The sequence below is a fragment of the Camarhynchus parvulus genome, chromosome 17, assembly GCF_901933205.1.
Source record: "Camarhynchus parvulus chromosome 17, STF_HiC, whole genome shotgun sequence".
NCBI lineage: Eukaryota > Metazoa > Chordata > Aves > Passeriformes > Thraupidae > Camarhynchus > Camarhynchus parvulus.
This window is the reverse complement of record NC_044587.1, coordinates 7,613,028-7,630,118: the sequence shown is the minus strand read 5'-3', so window position 1 is coordinate 7,630,118 and position 17,091 is coordinate 7,613,028. Positions and strand designations below refer to the sequence as shown.

At 50.7% G+C, this 17,091-nt stretch overlaps 1 protein-coding gene across 1 annotated transcript in view; it reads right to left on the bottom strand.

Moving 5' to 3' along the window:
- ASTN2 (astrotactin 2) overlaps positions 1-17,091 on the bottom strand; it is a 353,207-nt gene that overhangs the window by 220,144 nt on the left and 115,972 nt on the right. The window contains exon 6 of the mRNA XM_030961750.1: positions 6,025-6,171. Coding sequence (XP_030817610.1) covers positions 6,025-6,171 — 147 coding nt within the window. The remainder of the gene's footprint in view (positions 1-6,024; positions 6,172-17,091) is intronic.

The following is a 17,091-nucleotide window of genomic DNA, read 5'->3' as shown; positions in this document are numbered from 1 at the left end:
GTCTTGGAATCCCTTTGATCCACGCTGATACAGTTCATAAATTGATGTTAATATTTAGAGTTCATGTCTGGTAACACTGCAGCCATTTGCTCGCATTTTCTTGCCAGGCAAGCAGACAGGGGAGCAGGAGTGAGCTGTAACACAGGCACCGAGGTGACCCTGCTGATTACGAGCTGCTGAAATAAAATGCAATTTGTAAAGCTGCCCCCAAACACGGCCACCTTACATGAAACACACAGGGCCTGGAGCAGCCAGACGTGACACTGAGTCTGCAAGAAAGTGTTGCTTCTGTCAGAGCCCTGACCCAGGTCTCCAGAGAGCAAAAACCCTGGGAGGAGAAAACAGCACAAGAAAAAAAATATTTTAAATCTGTTCCTTCTGCTGATTTCAGAGGGGACGTTATGGATCTGGGAACAGCTGGTGAACATGGGAGACCCGAAATTCAGAATCTTCCTGAAAGCCTGAAAAGATCACAGCATCACAGAATGCTTTGGGTTGGAAGGGACCTTAAAGATCATCTTGTTCCACCCCTTTCCCATGGCAGGGACACCCTCCACTGGACCAGATTGCTCAGAGCTCCACCCAGTCTGACCTGAGATAGCTTTGAGACCAGATCTCTTTCTCCATCCTGGTACAAACCTGGGGAGCTTCACCTGTAAATCAGAGTGTGTCCAGCTTCTCCTTGCTGCCAAAGGGGATGAGGACACAGCCAGTCCCCCACCTCCCATGGCTCATCTCTGTGTGACCACATGTGCAGCACATCCTGAGTGCCCTGAGGGCAATGCTTGGTCACCTCCAAGAGCTGCAGAAGATTGAGCAGGAAATGTCAAAAACAAACAGTTTAAACCAACACATTTAATTAAAACCAAAACGAGAAGTTGTTGTGAGTCCCAACAATTGCAGTCTGCAGAGCAGTCTTCAGGGAAAATTAACACAGGCTGCTAATAGCAGCATCCAATTCAGCAGCATCTTGGAGGAAACAGTGGTGGGGGAAGGTAGGAAATAATCTGCAGATGAAACAATTACTGATCAGCTGCGTGGCAAGGACAGCGCGGCATCGTTCAGGCAGGCAGACGCAGATGCAGGAGATTAAAAGAATAAACAAAAAGCAGCTCCCTCCACCTCTCTCTGCCATCTTGTCAGATGCTCCAACCCAAAACATGGTCTTGAGTAGAAATTCCACTTCAGCTGACGTCTTGGCTTTGCAAGGGGTGACCTGGGTTTGCTCTCAGGGCAGGGTTCATACTGGGAGAGGAATCCACACTTGCAGGAGGGACAGAGCCAACACACGGGCAGCTCATCAGGGTGGGGACACTGTCCACAGTGAGCTCTGATCCCACAGAGGATCCCTGCCTGCCCACACTGAGCTCTGATCCCACAGAGGATCCCTGCCTGCCCACACTGAGTTCTGTGCATCCCTCTACACCCATCCCACAGCCCAGCAAGAAGCAGAGGGATCATCACAACTTCCCTGGCTCACACCTCAGAAGAGGAGGGAAGAAGGCTGTAAATGCCCTGAAATGTCTTTGACAAAAACCTGCTTTATGCCCTTTGTTTTATCTCCACTTATAAAACAAAGCCCTACAAGCCCCTCGCTAAACTCAGCTCTTGCTTCCCTCTGCACCACTGGAGGATCTCACCCACCTCTCCCACTGAAGTACAAACATCCACCCACACCGTATATAACCTCTCACAGGCTGTAAAAACGGGAAGCTTTAATTGATACTATATTTCATACTGTTGTGCAGCAAGGACGTACTCCAGGCTGAGCCCTCCAGAGTATCTTCCTCCACCCTGCCTTCCCTGCAAGCCATTCCCATTGCTCCAGCTCTACTTTTTTGAATTATTACTTACAAGAAAAAAAAAAACAAAGCCAAAAAACAACTATTGAATGTAGAGCTGAGTGGCTCCCATATTCATAAGAGGTTTTATTACTCAGATGGAGGGACTCTCTTTCCTTTCTTCCCCCCTTTGACACAGCTAAAGGGTCCTCTAAATAATGCCTTGCATTTCCATATCCTCATAAAAGGCACTACAGTTCTTTCCATAAATCTGAGCCACCTCTGAAACCAGAACAATTCCTCCTGCTCAGCACGGGCAGGGGCTGCCTCGAAACACAAACCCTGGAGCAGCAGAAGGGAGGAGAGGATGCTCCAAGCACTGTGTTTGAATAGGGAGGATTTAGAGGCACCAACTCGTTTCTGGGAAGCAGGAGGTCCCAGCCCTCCCCACCGACCACGGCAGCTCCTGGCAGGCTCTCCTTGATCCAGCTGCTCCATGAAGTGAAGGCACAGCAGCTGTGCAAACCAGGCAGTAACTGCTCAGCAGGGAGAGAGGCAGGGGCACCCCATCAAATGAACAAAGCAAGAAAACAAACCGAGGGAGAAATAAGGCCAATAGAGACAGGCTGGTTATTATAGAACTGCTGCTTGGAATATATCCTCCCAGCTTGGCTGCCAGTTGGCTTCTGGTGCCAGTCCTTCCCCTCCCCTTTCCCACCCTGCCACTCCAGCAGGCTCTGGAGCTGATTTCTCTAACGCCATTCTTGCTGCAGCAGGGAAAGCTGCTCTTCTCCAAAGCTGGAGACATTTGGGGAGGCTTCCCCCCTCTTTCTTTTCTTGGCTCTGGCTGCTGGCATAGCAGAACTGGCTGGCATCTATTTAAAGTTTCCTTCAAAGCCGAGTTCTCATCGTCTAGGAGAGCGATTTCTTTCAGCCTCTGCCTTTGTTTGGCTTCTCCTGCAGAGGTGCCGGTAGCAGCTCCGCTTTCAGCTTTTCCTTGGCTCCTGGTGCCTATTGAAACTCCACATTTCAAAAGGGAAAGAGAGGGCACCGCTCCCTCGTGTGGGAACATCTCCTGTGAATGCACCATGGCTGCCTTCTCCCAGAGCCTGGTTTATCATCCTGTGCAGCCCCAAAGGGAACAGCTTCGGGAACCAGATGATTTCAGCACGCACAGACACCCGCGAGACACGGTGCCACCATCGGGTGCCACGCCAGAAGCTGCTGCAAGACTGATCAAAGCTCCCAGACTCTGCCAGGCCAAACACGTCAGCTCTGTTGTCACCTCGATGGCACAGGGATGCTGATGCCAACCCCCTGTAAAAAACCACATTTAATCCCCCACGGGAGATCTCCAGGGAGGAGCAGGTCCCCTCTTTTCCATCAGCATCAAACTGCAGGTGCTGAGCCTTGGCAAATACATCCAGCCAGACTTTTCCCGGGTTTAATTGAAATTTCCCAACCCAGCTCAGTTCTGTGATGTCTTTAAACGCTTTGTAATACTTTGCTGCCAGTTGGGCGGCACCTTGGGATTTGTTGTTATTCAAAAAGAAGGGACAACTTTAAGAGCTTTTTCTCTTCCCAAGCAAGAGACTGTCATCGCATAAAATGCTGAGATTTCAGGGAAAGTGATAGCCACTGCAAAATGTCTTGGCTGCTTCTGTGTGAAGAATTTGACTGTTTCTCATAAAAAATATTTAAAAAGTTTTCGCAGTTTGTAATTATATTTTACAGTTTCATTACAAAGCTCATTTTAATTCTTCTCCAAACCGTTGTTACCAGTCCTCTTGCCACTTTCTCTTCAGAAAAGTCATTAAGTCGGGACTGGAGATCATCCCATTTCCCCCAGTTTCAAGGATATTAATCTGTTTTATTGGTATTTCATTGTCATTTTCATTTGAGTGTTCCCTGCATTTGCATAATTTGCATTGCCACCCCTTTCCTGGTGACAAGCACAGGTTCAGCTTTCCACTTTCATTCTGCGGAGTCTCACTGCATTTTGTTTATTTTCTTTTTCAGGACACACTGTATTCCCAGGGCCAGAACCACAAGCTGGGAGCAGGATGCTGAGGTCCTGTCCCCATCCCTGCCTTCCTGGCTGACCTTCAGCAAGCACCAGAACCAGAGTGAGCTCCCAGTCCAAGTGCTGAACTGGCCAGTGCCCATCCCAAGGGGACACAAGTTAGCACTGGAGCAGCCTCATGCCCCAAGTGCAGGAGTTTCTGTTCTCCAGCTACTTGAAACCATCTGAGAAGATTTCAAACGCTCATGTGTGGCTTGGACAATCATTAAAACCAAGGTGTAGACAAGTCCCTTGTTTCAAATCCTTAAATAATCACAGAATGGTTTGGCTTGGAGGGGACCTTAAACATCCTCTTGTTCCAACCTCCTGTCATGGGCACGAACACCTTCCACCAGACCAGGTGGCTCAGAGCTCCATCCAAACTGGCCTTGAACACTTCCAGGGATGTGGCATCCACACCTTGATGTTATCTTCATGTCTCCACTCGACTGAACTCATGCTCAGTTCCTCCAGTGTGTGAACACAAAGTAGATGTTCTCCTCCTCTTTCCTACAAGCTGTGACCCCTGGGCTATCCCAGCTACCCAGTGACCACTCTTAGCAGGGCTAATCCCACTTCAAACACACTGGTGACTCCCATTCTGCCATGGGGTGATGATTTCAACCCCTCTCCACTGGCCCCTGCAGCTCTCATGCCACTGTGTGTCTTTAACCATCTCCCCCTCCCCAAAATAGTAATCCCCCAAGAGCTGCCCTCCACTCCAAAGCTCCCAAAGCAGGGGCCTGTCCCAGGGCTGGCTGCACCAGGACACCCCAGCAGCTGGCGAAGCACTGGCTGCATGCAGCACTTTCACAGAGAGAAAGTGCCCCCTCTGCATGCCCCAAGCAGTGAGACGAGTGCAGGAGCTGAGGAATTGGAACTGACTGAATAATGGGTCCTGTCTGCTGGAAGAAAATGAAATTTGCCCTCATGTTACTGAAAACTTGCACTCGACGCTCACTGCACATTATAAAGAAAAGGTCAGTGAAACACAACAAATGCAAGGAGCCCAGTTGGAGAAAGCAATAAATAGTGACAGCAGCACTTGTCTAATTTATCAAAGCATCTGTGCCTTTGCTCAAACCCCAGCAATTTCCCTCCATGCTGCTGCAAGGGCTGGGATGAGCAGCTCTGCTGCTGCAGGACAAAACAGCTCTGCTGCTGCCTGTCTGTGCAGCTCCCAGGGCTCCTCAGCGGGTTTGGAGGAGAACAGAAATATCCATCAGACACAATTAGCACCAATGATAACAACGATAATATTAATTGACATGACTGAGATTCTGGCCTCAGGCTCGCAGATGTGCTTGTGGAAAGGGAGATCCTTGCAGTCAAACACAGCTGGGGCATTCCTAAAGAGAGGAATCTCCACGTCCCAAACACACCCAGAGGGGCAGCAGCAGGGTGGGGCCACAGAGAGCAAGGAACAACTTTCCCAGGCATTGTGCTGGGAGAGGCGGTGAGAAGATCAGAGAAAAGAATGAGAAACAATTCTTATCTTCACTTGCTGCACCTGTTGTTGTGAACATGTGGAATGAGTTATGGAGATTTGCTTACCAAAGGGTAGTTTCTTAATTGTCCAATGGTGATGGTGTTTGGATGGATTGACCAATCTGGTCTAACTGTATCAGACTGTCTGTAAGGGCAATGTAATGTATTTGCAGGATGTCATGATGAAGGCAGGAATGATGCATCTGACTCCACGTTCTCACAAGGCTAATTTATTACTTTATGATACCATATTATATTAAAGAATACTATATTAAACTATACTAAAGAATACAGAAAGGATACTTACTGAATGCTAAAAAGATAGTAATGAAAACTCCTGACTCTTTCCAGACTCCTGACACAGCTTGGCCCTGATTGGCCCAAAGAGTGAAAATAACTCCCAGCAGAATCCAATGGAACAATCACCTGTGGGTAAACAATCTCCAAACACATTCCCACATGAGCACAACACAGGAGAAGCAAATGAGATAAGAATTGGTTTTCCTTTTCTCTGAGGCCCCTCAGCTTCCCAGGAGAAAAACCCTGGGTGAAGGGATTTTTCAGAAAATGTGAGTGCCACAGAAATGAGTTTCTTAATAAGTAATAAAGTGATGGATCAGCCTTCTGGAATCATGGAGTCAATGCTAACTATTACCACAACAGGAATGCCATGCCACGACAGGAGGGTCTTACCATCAGCAATGAAGTGCTCGGGGACGTGGAGCGTCACCTTGACGGTCAGCGGGCAGGAGAGCTGCGAGCCGCACACCACAGCCAGCACGCAGGAGCTGACCGCGATCAGCGTCAGCGCCGTCTTGTTCACAGGGCTCTTCATGGAACCTGCAAGGCACACACAGCCACGGGTGGGTGGGGGGCCAGAAGGGAAAGCTGTACCCAGGGCTTTGTCAGAGGAGGCAGGGGAGAACCAGCACGGGGAAGGCGGGCATGGAAAACAAGGATGGGACTCAAGAAGGGTCTGCACACCCCAGGGTTCCCATCACACCTTGTTTGGCACAGGGCTTCATTTGGCTAGAAGATGGAACCTCCCAAAAAACCTGCTCAAAGCCCTGCATAGACCCTCTCCCTGGGAACTTCTCCTCCCTGGAATCACTCATCACACCTGCCATGCTCCTCTGCTGAAACCATCATCATTTCTTTTCAATATTGGTTGGCTTGGAAACCCACTGTGAAACCATCGTGGGGTAGGACATGAGGTGGTTAGGAGAGCAGCAGCTGCTCCTAGGATGGGTCAGGGGCTAGGGTCTACTATGTGATAAGAATGTGCTTGGTACGCCATTGAGAATTAGGTATTTTCTTGTAGGTAGAGGCTCAGTAGGAGCACAAAGACATAGGCTTGGATTATTGCTACTGCTACCCCGAGGATAGTTAGTAAGAAGAGAACTAGTAGAGTTAGGAGCGAAACTGCTGGTATTGTGGAAAATAGGGCTGTTGTGGGTGTAGAGAGGAGTTGGATGAGAAGGTTGAATCACCATCAACAGCAGCTGGGTGGGACAGAATCCCCAAGTTTCATAAGGGATGTGGGGAAGCTGTGAAACACAGGGAGACCTGGCTGGCCCAGAAGATTCAGCTGCTCTTATTGGATGCAGACTGGGAATATCAGGTGTCCAAATGAGACCCCCCTCTACTGATGGAGATGACCAAGAACTGTCCCAGACCGCCAACAGGTCTCCACTGCCCAAGCAGGGAGTGCTTGGAGCCTGCATCTTTGGGGCACCTCTGATCCCCCGGGACCTGGGGGCTGCCCTGCTGCTGCTCTGACTGCACTGCATCCCCCACAGCCCCCTCATCATTGTGCCAGCACCCCACTTTCCTTCAAGATAACAACAAATACCACACAAGGTTCCTTCTCCAGGGCTGTGGATGCACCACTTGGTGAGTGTGTCCATAGCAAGGAGAGGGCACAGCTCAGCAATGAGCCCAGAGGCTGCACAGCCCATTCTGGTGCAAGCTGAGATGACCCAGCTGCTGGCAGAGCTGCCCACAGCCCTGCTCAGGATCCAGGTGAGGACACCTCTTGATTTTTGGAAGCAGCCTCTCCCCATTTGCGCCCCAGCCCTTGTCACCTCATCAGCAGAGAGAGATTTCAAAAGCATCAGTTTGAAAACTGGATTGGAAGTGGATCCAAGCCACCACTTGCACACTCTGTGATTTGCCTACAGCTGCTGCTGGAGGTGCTGGGCCAGGGCAGGACCTCATGCTCAGCACAGCCTCTGCTTCCCAGGCAGGCCACCAAGCCCACCACAGCATCCCCAGGCTGGAGCCTGCACAGGGGATGTTCCAACCTGGGTTTGTAGGACAGGAGAAGTGGCTGATCTGCTGGAAAATACCCCCATCACTGAGACCAACAGGAGCAAATAAATTGATTATTTATGAAGCATCTTTCCTTATGCATGGATCATCTAAACAGCCATCCCACTCCTATTTCACAGCTTTACTGCCAATCCTCTGTGCCCCTCACCTTGCAATCCTCTTTTTTTCTCTTCCAATCTTTATTCATATCATCAGCATAAGTTAGCACTTCCATGGGAGGCAGAATCCTCCTCTTGCTGGGCATACTGTGCCTGCCACAACCCCTGCTTGGCTTGAAGTTATGACACGAATGCAAAAAAGTAAAAAAGAGGGGGGAAAAAAGGAAAAAAAAAGGCAAGGGAAAAAAGCCCCCATGAGGATAAGTGGACAAAATCATATAGACAATGGACCAGAGAACACTGGATTTCACCCTTATAAATCACCTTTCAATCCAGAGTCTTAAAGTGCTTTGCAAACATTAAATCATAAATCCCTTATGAGTGAGACAAGTATTATCCCCTTTTCACAAAGAGCCCAAATCCCAGGTATGATGGCAGCTTTCACCAAACTGCAGCCAGAGTGGAGCTGGAGGAATTAGGATTTCACACCCCCACTGGTCCATGTGGCTTCTTCTCTCCCCCTGACTCAGAGGAGAGCAGCACAGCGGCTTGGAACAGCAAAAATCCCTTTACAGTTCCATGAGTTTGAGCTTGGCTGCTCAAGGAAAGGGACAATTGCTCCAAGTCTCCCGTAACTCCCTTCCCTCCTGCACTCTCTCATTTCCATCACTGCTAATCACTGACCTCTAGAAGTGCCTCATGTTTGGTTTTGACCAACTGAACCAAAACAAGGGGGCTTCTGCTCGAGCTGAAATTGGGTTTCCAGCTCAGCTCTTTATTGTTCACGACCAGTTAGCTGCCAGGTTTCAAGGGAGACTGCTGGAAAAGCACTTAAAGAGAGGGACTGGGCTTTTGTTTTCCATCTCTTTCCCTGCTCTGCAGACCACTGATGCTCCAGCATTGCTGTGCTGTATTTAAACACCTATCTGGAGATAATTAGCTTCACTCCAAGCCTTTAAAACCACAAACAAATGTATTTTCAGCAAGGGCCTGCTAACCAAACCCACCTCAGCAGGTTCTCCAGGGCTTCACCCTGGTCTAGAGGTGAGACAAAGTGATCCCTTCCTTCTTCAGCCCAGGGAGGGGATCCAAACCCAGCTCAGTAGCTCAGGCAGCCCCAAATAAACCCAATGCCACAAATGAGAGGCTGGCCTGGCTAAGCTTGGGCTTTCCCTCCTCTCCTTGTCATCTCCAGGCTTTCAGGGAAGTGCTTGAAGAGCAGATTTGAAACTCCAGGTGCACCAATCTGGTATCAATGTCCTTTACCAAGAGGAGGAAGTTGTGTGGGGAATACAAGACTTTTATGGATGGTTGAGAGCTCCAGCACCCAACAGAATCCTGTTTTTTGTCTTGTGGGGTTCGAAAATCCCAGGAAGAAGATGGTAACCAGGCATGGCTGAGACTAAACTCACCCCCCAGATCTCTCTCTCCTAATAAATGCTTCATACATTAGGATGATCTCTCTGTATGTTTAATCAAAGATGTTTCTGTGGTGCTCTGAGAGGTTGCAATGAAGTGAGTGGATTTCTGAGTGCTCACCCAGGCAGTTTTGAAGGGAAAAACTCAGACCATGGGGATTCCCAGGCAGTCTGCATCCAAGCAGTGGGCAGGGCACATCACCAGGGTGAAAAATAGGAATAAATTACTTCCATCCAGAGAGAAGCAACTTCTCCATACAGCCCACAAAATCCAAGGAGAGAGAAGCAGAAAGGAAAGGCAAAGTGCTCCATTTCAGGGCAGAATCATCCCTGCCATGCTCCCTGCTGGTGATCCAAGGGTGGCTTAATTAGACTGGCAAACAAGAGGAGTGTCCAGCACCATGGTCAGAAGGACTCTGGCCACCACCACCTTCCCCACGCAGGATTTTTTTGTCTCCTCTCAAACCTCAGTGCAAATTATCCTGGTGAGGATGTGAGTCCCTGCTCAGAAACCGCTTGCAAAGCACCACATTCCCCTGAAGATTTTGCACCTGCTGCAAGATGAAGATAAATTCAAAGGCACTGGTGTAAACACGCAGCAAACAGCCCCTCCAAACGCACCGTGTCTCCTTTGAAATATCATTTCCTCGTGCATTTAATTACTCACTGCTTTGTACACTTTCCTTTGCCTGCCCAATAAACAAGGAGGGGGGAAAAAGCCCAAAAAAAACTCTGGGCTCAATTCTTCTTAATATTGGCAGTACTGCCTAAATTTAGGGGGAGAAAAGAAAAAAAAAAAAAAAGAAAAGAAAAAAGAGAAAAGGTGTGTTCAGAACACGTATGGATTTATGAGCAACACAAATATCCCGTGTTCTCAGTAATATGCTGTTTCTAAATCAGGCTCATAAATACATGCTTGGGAGATTAGTCTATAAAAAAAAAAAAACTTTAATTACCCCCTCTTTATCAGCGCACAGCCCGTGGTGTTAACCATATGTGGGTGTTAAACGCCAAGTGCTTTGCAATCTTCCCCACCCCCCGGGAGACAATGGCATCGCAGGGAACGCTCCGTGGCCACTCGGATATGGAAATGTATTCCCAGCTCCGAAGGAAGACGGGGCTGGGGAGAACAGCGAGTGCTGGGAGTGCTTAGCAACCCCTGCCGAGCTGTGCTGCACGCAGAGCGCCCAGCTTGGGGACAGCAGCATCTCTGAGGGGACAGCAGCATCCCTGGGGACAGCCATCCCATCCCATCCCATCCCATCCCATCCCATCCCATCCCATCCCATCCCATCCCATCCCATCCCATCCCATCCCAGCTGACACCCCCGGGATGCTCCCAGGGCCCGCCGGTGTCGCTGCCGTGCCAGGGAATCGGGCTCCTAATGCTCCGTGGCTCTGTTGTAGCAGAGGCTCGTTAATAGGACAGAGCAGCGTTTCCAGGACAGCCTCACACACAGACACGTCCCCGGGTGTCCTACGAGGGGCACATCGTGTCCAATCAAGGCAAACGCCAATTAAGAGGAGCTGTGGTTGTTGGCAGGAGGCTCTGGACATGGAGCAGCCCTGCACGGGGAGGGAGCAGCACTGCCTGCCTCCCCTCCTGCCCTGCAGCCTCCTCTTCCTCAGCAGGATCCTCTGGGGGATGGGACAGGAAATTGGGATGGGATGGGATGGGATGGGATGGGATGGGATGGGAAGGGATTGGAAATTGGGATGGGATGGGATGGGATGGGATGGGGAATTGGGATGGGAAATGGGATGGGAAATGGGGATGGGAAATGGGGATGGGATGGGAAATTGGGATGGAAAATTGAGAGAGGAAATGGAGATGGGAAATAGGGATGGGATGGGAGAGGATGGAACAGGATGGGAAATGGGATGGGAAATGGGATGTGAAATGGGATGGGATAGGAAATTGGGATGGGGAATGGGATGGGATGGAATGGGATGGGATGGGATGGGATGGGGAATTGGGATGGGATGGGAAATTGGGATGGGGAATTGGGATGGGGAATGGGATGGGATGGGAAATTGGGATGGGAAATTTGGATAGGAAATGGGATGGGAAATGGGGATGGGAAATGGGGATGGGAAATGGGGATGGGAAATGGGGATGGGAAACTGGAATAGGAAACTGGGATAGGAAATGGGGATGGGAAATGGGAAATGGGGATGAGATGGGACAGGATGGAACAGGATGGAAAATGGGATGTGAAGTGGGATGGGATGGGAAATCAGGATGGGATGTGATTGAAAATTAGGATGGGATGGGGATGGCAGATCCTCCTTCCAGTCAGACACAGCTGTCCTGCTCCATGACCCCACCATGCCTTCACACAGTGCCCCAGAGCCTCTTCCTTCTAGAGGGGGGGATGTGGATGCAATGAGCCCCCCAGGCAGGGGGGCAGAGCACAGGCAGGTGTCCCATCACGCACCATCTACACCACACCTGCTCCCAGCCTCTACCTGAGGCATCTTCATCACTGCAGTCCTGGACACATCCCAGTGAAGGTGCCCAGAGCTCCAGCCCAGCTCTGGGTCACAGCCTGGGCACTGGGCAGTCAGTCTCCAGCCCCATCCCAGAGTCAGCAGGATGTGGATCAGCCCTCAAGTGACAGCTCTGCTTCCCCTGAGGTGGGGGAGACCCCTGAGGAGACCCTCCAAGGACACAGAGGGTGCACAGAGGAAGGGAATGAGGAAAGGAGGAGGAAAGGCAGCCACGCTGTGCAGCAAAAGGGAGAGATCAGTCGCTTCTGGATTTATAGAGGATTAGATCTTGCTGAGCACATGCTGAATCAGATTAATACTATTAACATTTATGAATTATCCTCTAGCAATTAGCTGAGACGTCCTCCAGCACAGTACAGGGAGAAAAGGCAGCCCTGGGCTGTGGGTCAGGGGGAGGAGAGTGCCAAGAGTGGCTTGGGCCCTGTGGGGAGGCTGGGGTTGGGTTGCTGGACCCCACAGCAAGGTCAAGGGCTCATTGGCCAAGCTCCTGTGCATCCCAGTGAGCTCTTGTGCTCCTCCAGCAGCCTGAGCCTCGGCTCTTCAGGTGCTCCTGGAGTTATACAGCCTTATGTACTGAATAAATGCATTTGCTTCCTAATTATACAGCTGTTGGTGGTGCTCCCCCTTTGCTCTAAGGCACTGTGCTGCAGCTGGCAGGGAGACCTCACCAGCAAACTCCAGCCCAGAGGAGGAAGGGGGCAAAAGGCAAAGCCTTGAAGGCTGGGCAAGGAACGAGCAGCTGAGGAGAGAGGGGGGAATACAGATGTCCAAAGTGGCACAGGCTGACATGCTGATCCACCAGCCCCATCAGCACCAGGGTCACCACGGGCAGATTCTCCTGCCCACACATCTTAAACCTTCTGGCACAGCAAAGGGGGGAAGAATTTGTGCAAACTCAATTTGCTCTCCTGGCACTGCTATATATTCTTTTTTTGCATTTCTCTAGGCAGGGACAATTAAAATCAATGAAGTCAGTTTTGCTTTCATGTTCTCAGTGCTGAATTGGTTGAGATAAAATCACATTAAAGAAACAGCTACATATTTAAAGGTAGATATTGCCTGCACTGGAATTTTCTTTCATGAAAATCAATGAAAGCACTTCTCCTGGAATTAAGGCCCGATCTTTTTTTTTGTTTTACACTCCAAATGAGTCCCAATTTTACAATATACAAGCACAAAGGCAAATCTGAGTGGAAGGTTTCATTTTAAGGAGAAGGGAAAGCAATTTTCAATACAGTGTAGCAAAAACATTATTCCTACAGGAAAAAGGGGGGAAAAAAAGTAATCATTATCTATGAAATAGTTTGTGTTGAGTCACAGCCCAGGGAGGATTGTGCTCAGCGAGTGAGGGCTGGGCAGACAGATAAATTGATTTTAGAAACGAGGAGGAGAGCAGTGATGGAGGCCAGGGTGGCAGGGAGGGCTCAGGACCTGGCAGGAGATGTCCCAAGGACTCAAGTTGTTTATCCTGGCTGGACCTTCACCACACACCACACTGCCTGCTGTCCCACTGTCACCCTGCAGGCTGAGCTGGGATTGGGGAATTGGGCTGCAGCCTCAAAAAAAAAAAAACAAAAAAGTCCCAAACCATCTTTTGCCTCCATCCATTATTTTTGGAATAGATGCAAACTGACAGAGCAGGATGAGAACGCAAATCTCTGCTCTGCAACAGCTCCCCAGGCTCGGGGCACATCCCTCCGTGCCTCAGTTTCCCCTACAGCCGAACATCAGCCCCGCGACATCCACCAGCCTCTGCAGCCAGGAGACAAATCCACGGTGCCACAGGAATCCACAACCAAAAGCATCTTCATTTTCCAAGCAGCTCCAGCCCTCCCCCCGCTCCTGCCTGCATCCAGCTCTGTGTTTATGTTCAGCTTCCTGGGAAACAAGAGGCTCGTTACCATGCGGAGGGCGACAGCAGAGCGATTAGTGAAATTTGTTACCCACATGCTCTGAACAAAATTAAATTAAAAGTGCTGCTTTGCTGTCAAGATAAGGGCCAAGCCGGAGAGATAATTTTTCACTCTCAAACACTCAATTACTCGCTGAGGCTGTATCAGATACAATCGGAAAATAAATAAATAAATGGGAAGACCCGCACTGCCTCCAGGAACAGATGTAAAAGGCTTTATCTCCAGCGCAGTCCAGGGAAGTTAAAGTGCCTGCAGCTCCAGCAGCATTTACCTGCAGCCCCTGGTGCTGCCCAGCTCCAGCTTCCAGCAGCAGCAGCCCCTCTCCCAGCAGCTCAGTGCCCCTGGAATGGGCAGGGACAGGAGTGAACCCCCACACCTGTCACAGACATCTTTTATGAAAAATCCTTTCCTTAGGATTTTTTCTCCTGAGAAGCTCAGAGGCCTCAGGAACAAAATATAAACATTGATTATCTGCTGCTGTGGAATGCAACAGGTGCATCTGTGATTGGTCTCATGTGGTTGTTTCTAATTAATGGCCAATCACAGTCAGCTGGCTCGGACTCTCTGTCTGAGCCACAAGCCTTTGTTATTCATTCTTTCCTTTTCTATTCTTAGCCAGGCTTCTGATGAAATCCTTTCTACTATTCTTTTAGTACAGTTTTAATATAATATATATCATAAAATAATAAATCAAGCCTTCTGAAACATGGAGTCAGATCCTCATCTCTTCCCTCATCCTGGGACCCTTGTGAACACCATCACACCCACCTACAGCCATCAGTGACTAAAGGAGCAAAGAGGAGGCTGGAGCAGCCCCAGCCCAGCTTCCCTGCACAGCCAGAGTCCAGCAGGAATGCAGAGGGACTCAGAGTGGGTTTTATGGGCTGTTGCAGTGCCTCATTGCTCTGCAGGCAAAATAAGCCATCGTGAAAAAGCAGCACATTTATTCACTGGCTGGAAAAGCAGCATCCATGAGGGAGAGCAGAGAGTGGTTGGGAATAAGGAGCATCCCCCACTGTCACACAGGTCACACTGCCCTGGACATCACAGTGTGAGCCTGGCTGTGCTGCTGGGGTGCAGCCTGCTGGGAGGGAGGGACCCTGGTGCTCTGGGGCATGAACACAAGATTTGTATCATAAAGTCACCTCACTCCTGACATTTGGGGGAATCCTAAAGGCTCTGTGTCCCTTCCTGGGGAATCCTAAAGGCTCTGTGTCCTTTCCTGAGGAATCCTAAAGGCTCTGTGTCCCTTTCTGAGGAATCCTAAAGGCTCTGTGTCCTTTCCTGAGGAATCCTAAAGGCTCTGTGTCCTTTCCTGGGGAATCCTAAAGGCTCTGTGTCCCTTTCTGAGGAATCCTAAAGGCTCTGTGTCCTTTCCTGAGGAATCCTAAAGGCTCTGTGTGCTGTCCTGAGGAATCCTAACCACTCTGTGTCCCTTCCTGAGAGATTCTAACCACTCTGTGTCTCTTCCTAAAGAATCCTAAATGCTCTGTGTCCCTTTCTGAGGGATCCTAAGGGCTCTGTGTCCTTGCTGAGGGATCCTAACAGCTCTGTGTCCCTGAGGAATCCGAATCTGTTGATGCCGTGGGCTGACCACATGAGGAGGGGATGGACACAGGGCTGCCAGGAAGGGAGAAGCATCCCCAAGGACAGACAGACAGCACCAGACACAGACAGACCCATTTTTCCTTCATGCCCCTGGAGGCAGCCCAAATTGACACGTTTGCTTTATCACCTTTTGTCTCCCCTTGATTGCCAGCAGCATCTCCCCCAGTCTGAAGGCGAGCCAAGCCTAAGGCAGAGCAGGGAGGCAATTCCCCGAGGAGCATGGCAGAGTGGAGTGATGTCCTGCCTGCAGCATTCACTCAGCTCCAGCGAGGCCAGAGGCAGCAGCAAAGAGAGCAGTACCCAAATTTCATTCTGCACCTCGTTTAGTTCCCCATGAAATAATAACTGCCTGCTGCCTCTGGAGATGGGAGAGGATCAAAGCCAAGCTTCCTCATATGTAGTAGACTCCGAATACCTAATATTCCCGTATAAAAGGCCTTGTTTTAACCACCAAATACAGAGGCAGATCAAAGCTCAGCTTCTCATTTCTCTAACAGCCCTCAGAAGGCTCCGCCAGGCAGCCCAGCACACGCACACACGGGGCTGACACCAATCCAAGGTACATAATTGAACTCTGCTAATTTGTCAAAACCATCACTGCGTGCTGTGGAAACAGCCAGGTGCCTTGTTCACAGAGACCTCAGCTGAGGAGCATCCCAAAGCCATGCCCTCCCTTCCCTGGGCTGCAGGGGCATCCCAAAGCCATGCCCTCCCTTCCCTGGGCTGCAGGGGCATCCCAAAGCCATGCCCTGCCTTCCCTGGGCTGCAGGGGCATCCCAAAGCCATGCCCTGCCTTCCCTGGGCTGCAGGGGCATCCCAAAGCCATGCCCTCCCTTCCCTGGGGTGCAGGGGCATCCCAAAGCCATGCCCTGCCTTCCCTGGGCTGCAGGGGCATCCCAAAGCCATGCCCTCCCTTCCCTGGGGTGCGGGAGCATCCCAAAGCCATGCCCTGCCTTCCCTGGGGTGCAGGGGCATCCCAAAGCCATGTCCTCCTTTCCCTGGGGTGCTGGGGAGCTGTGCAGGAAAAGAGAGTGGGATGTTTTCCCCCTTCCTCTGCCAGGAGGGGTGAAGCAATCCCAGAGCAGGCTCAGGGTGGTGCAGCTCAAGCTCAAGCAGACACCAGAGGCAGCCTGAGGAGCAGCAGCGAGCTGAGGACACTCCATGAGACACCCCAGGTGGGTGGACGCTGCGCTGGGTGCCCTCCAGCACACCTCAACCATCCCAGGAACAAAAGCATCCCTTTGCCTTTGCACCCCACGCTTTGTGTGCGGGTTTCCACAAACTCTGTAGCTGATCCCTGCTGGATGGGGAGTGACATCAGCCCCAGAGTCAGGGGTTTGGCAGCAGCTATGGGAACCTCCTGGCAGGGCCCAGGGGCTCCCAGCAGGTCACAGAGGCTCAGACTACAGTGCAAGGGAGGGCAGACAGTCTGTGGGTCTCCAAGACAAATGGGCTTGGGATAGCTCAGCCCCTTGCAGGGTTTCCATATGACATCATCACTTTCGCTGCCTCAGTTTCCCCCAACCCAGGAAGCTGAACAGCGTCTGCTGCACATTTCTGTGTTACAGAGCAGCTGCTCTGTGGCCCGAGAAAGCAGAGGGAGGTGCAGGAACCTTGCCTGTGCCTCTCCTCCAGCAAGGAGGGGCTCATTAAACTCACAGAAACCTCAATGAGATGGGCAGGGAGCTGACACAGCCTCGCAGTTACAGCGCTGCTGCTTCCCCCACACCTTTCACTATTTGGTTTCATCATCAGGCAGGTGCTGCCTGTGACCAGGGAAACTCAGGGCTGCACAGTCAGACCTGGAGCTGAATATATGCTGGGCACAGGGCAATCCCCACCCCACAATGAGAAGGATGGAGCAGGAGTGGAGTTTGTGCA